We start from the raw sequence: 2,939 nt of genomic DNA on the forward strand, positions 1-2,939 counted from the left end.
CTGAAGCTCCCTGCAAACAACTCTAAGTGATCCGGAAGTACATCTTTCAGCCCCAGTCCAAAGACTGCAGCACAGACTTCTGACCCTCAGAAATTCTGAGACTCTTCATTTTTTTAAGCTGTTAAGTTGTGGGCTGATTGGTTACACAGCGATAGATAACAAATACAATATACTGTCCCATAATCTGTTCCCCACCTCTACTGCCATATGCGGAATGTGAAACTGTCCCCAAAGAGGTCTAATGCTTAGATGCGAAAAGGTGAGGAATCTTCTAGAATTCCACTAATGTAACTGAACCAAGAGCTGTTATCTTCAGAACCTTTCAGTTTCCTTTCCAATTTCTTTGCATTTGAAAACTTAAAAGCAGTTTAAGTGGTGTGCAATGACACATTCCTATAATACCAGTGACTCAGGAGGCTGAGGCAGGAAGATCACGAGTTAGAAGCCAGTCTCAATAATTTAACAAAACCGAAAATAAAAACAAAAAGGATTGAGGATATAGCTCAGTGGTAGGGCACCCCTGGGTTCAATCCCCAGTATCAAAATAAACAAAAGCATACTTTGAGCACTTCCAAACATACATGGGTTCCCCAGTGACAGACCTATCTGGATCTTCCTGCATCCTCCAGAGACAAGGGCCGGTGAAAATGTAGGGTCAAATGCCAGAGGGCAGCCTCTACCCTGGCGATCATGGCCCCACAGCCCCCACTCTTCTCTTTTCCCTCGTCTTCTGCTCCTTGGTTTAAGTCTAGCACGCACAGGATCTCTAGGGAAATATTCTGGGCTACTCTTTTGACCACTTCCCTTCACACCCCAACCCTAGCTAGCATTCAACACAGGGTGATAGGTTAACTATCTATCTCCATTTTTGATAAGGAGGAAAGAATTATGGCCTTGTCGTTTTTACTTTTTATTTGCCTAGAACCCAGGGTTGACAGCAACCATCCTCAGAGTTGTTATCCCGTCTCCATGGCAGATTCTATAACTGATTCTAGATTCCCTAAGTGGTGCTTACAAATTTACACTGGATTTCACATTCCTGTTTAAATTCTCATGGAAACATTTCCCTCAATAGAAATAGCCCCCAAACTTTTTTGGTACAGACTTGTATCAAGTTTTAAAAATCAGGTGTGGTATTAAGCATGTTCCCCAGAGAGCCAAACAAAAAGGAACGGAAAGCAAAACAAAGAACTATGAGCTAGTGGATGATGTTAAATGTTTTCCCAAAGTCTTTGTCCTCCCTCCGACCCCCCAATGTGCAGATCCTCCCAGCCAAACTACGCTCCGCCAAAAACTGATTTCCAGTTCACAAAATAGGCAACGATCAACAGCTTCATTGTGATGCTATTGTTTATTAATCAAACTGCAGTTTTAAGTCATTTTCTCATTGTTTTTTTGAGTCAGAACCAATTTCCATGGGTCTTCGGAAGGAAATGTGGCTCAGCCTGCAAGCTGCAAAGATCTGATGGAGTCCCCACACATTAGAAAGCTTTTGGGGGGCACTGGACACCGGAGCTAGCCGCTGGAGTTGCGCTGCCCTTGGCGGCGGTGGCCCGCTGGGCGTCACCAAGATAGTGATAGTTTATGTAGCGGCCAGCCTGCACACTCTGTGCCACCACGTTGGTGAAGTGGCACGCCATCAACAACATGTTTCGAGGCTGCACACGGTAGGCGAAGCGCATGAAGGTCATCGAGTACAAGATGAGCGCTGTGGTCATGCGGCCACTGATGAGCTCCGGCGACGCCTTCATGTCCCTCAAGGCGGCCAATGGAAGGCCCCAGTTGGCCACAGGACCCCAGAAGTGGGTGCTGGTTACGTAATCCCGGAACTCCTTAGTCTTCACGTAGTCTTTGGCCTTCTTCAACACCTCTTCCGTCACCCCCATGATCGCCTGGCCGTCGGACCGTCAACGGCCGAACTGGCAGCCCTCAATGACTTGGAGCGTTGAGCCCAGAACACGCAGTGCCCCCAACGTGACGTCCTCCAGCGGCCTCGTGCCTTCCCCCATTGCCGTAAAGCGCCTCTGGCCGCACGTGCTGCTATCGCGTGGGGGCGTGGCTTGCCTTCGCGCCTGCGCCTGTCTAAAGTGCGGGCGTCGGGCGCGCAGAACCCCTGTCGTGTGCCTGTCGGGGTGGGCGCGCGTGCCTTCGCCCCAGGAAACAGTGGACCGAGTGTGCCTGTGTCTTTGTCCTCGTGGAAGAGGTGGAGGCGGCTTTGCTTCGCCCTCCCCGCTGTGCTGCGGCCATATTCAGGGCTCCACGTGAAACCCAGGGAGGCGACGGCCCAGCTTCTGCATCTGTGCAGAGGAAACGTTGCCTGTTTTGTCCTTGCTGCTCATGGCGTGCACCGTCACCAGCGTGCTGGCACACAGTGTGCAGGCTGTCTGCGACCCTACGCCACCATGGTGACGGCTACATGGCGCGGGCCACCGCAACCTGAAATCCCCCAGCTACCAGCTTTGGCCAGGAGGCTGTCGGTGCAAAATTCCTCAACTAGGTATAGAATTTCAGTCCTGGCATAACTGCCCCGAGTGTGGCACTTGGAGGCATAGAGACTTTTTTTTTTTTTTTTTTTTTTTTGATACCAGAGATTGAACCCAGGGGCATTTAACCACAGAGCCCCATCCACAGCAATTTTTTATATTTTATTTAGAGACCGGGTCTCACGGAGTTGCTTAGGGCCTCGCTGAGTTATTGAGGCTGGCTTTGAACTCAGGATCCTCCTGCTTTGGCCTCCCAAGCTGCTGAGATTACAAGCATGCTCCACCACGCCCGGCTCATAGCGACATTCCACCAGTAAATATTTTAGCATGTGCCTCTGAAGAACAAGGAGTTTCGCCTACTTAACCACAACACAATAATCCACTCAGATAATTAACATTTAGTACTGCACTATTATCTAATATGCAGTGCATATTTAAATCTTATAGTGTTACGGA

General features: G+C 49.4%; 1 protein-coding gene across 1 annotated transcript; it reads right to left on the minus strand.

Annotated features, from left to right (window-relative positions):
- Positions 1-1,355: 1,355 nt before the first annotated feature.
- On the minus strand, positions 1,356-2,121 carry Mpc1l (mitochondrial pyruvate carrier 1 like). Its single transcript, XM_005324050.3, has one exon. The coding sequence runs from the start codon at positions 1,884-1,886 to the stop codon at positions 1,482-1,484; it is 405 nt and encodes a 134-aa protein (XP_005324107.1). The 5' UTR covers positions 1,887-2,121; the 3' UTR covers positions 1,356-1,481.
- Positions 2,122-2,939: the final 818 nt, after the last annotated feature.

The sequence above is a fragment of the Ictidomys tridecemlineatus genome, chromosome X, assembly GCF_052094955.1.
Source record: "Ictidomys tridecemlineatus isolate mIctTri1 chromosome X, mIctTri1.hap1, whole genome shotgun sequence".
Classification (NCBI taxonomy): Eukaryota; Metazoa; Chordata; class Mammalia; order Rodentia; family Sciuridae; genus Ictidomys; species Ictidomys tridecemlineatus.

Coding starts and splice junctions, on each gene's coding strand:
- Mpc1l (XM_005324050.3), bottom strand. CDS start 1,886: ATGGGGGTGACGGAAGAGGTGTTGAAGAAGGCCAAAGACTACGTGAAG.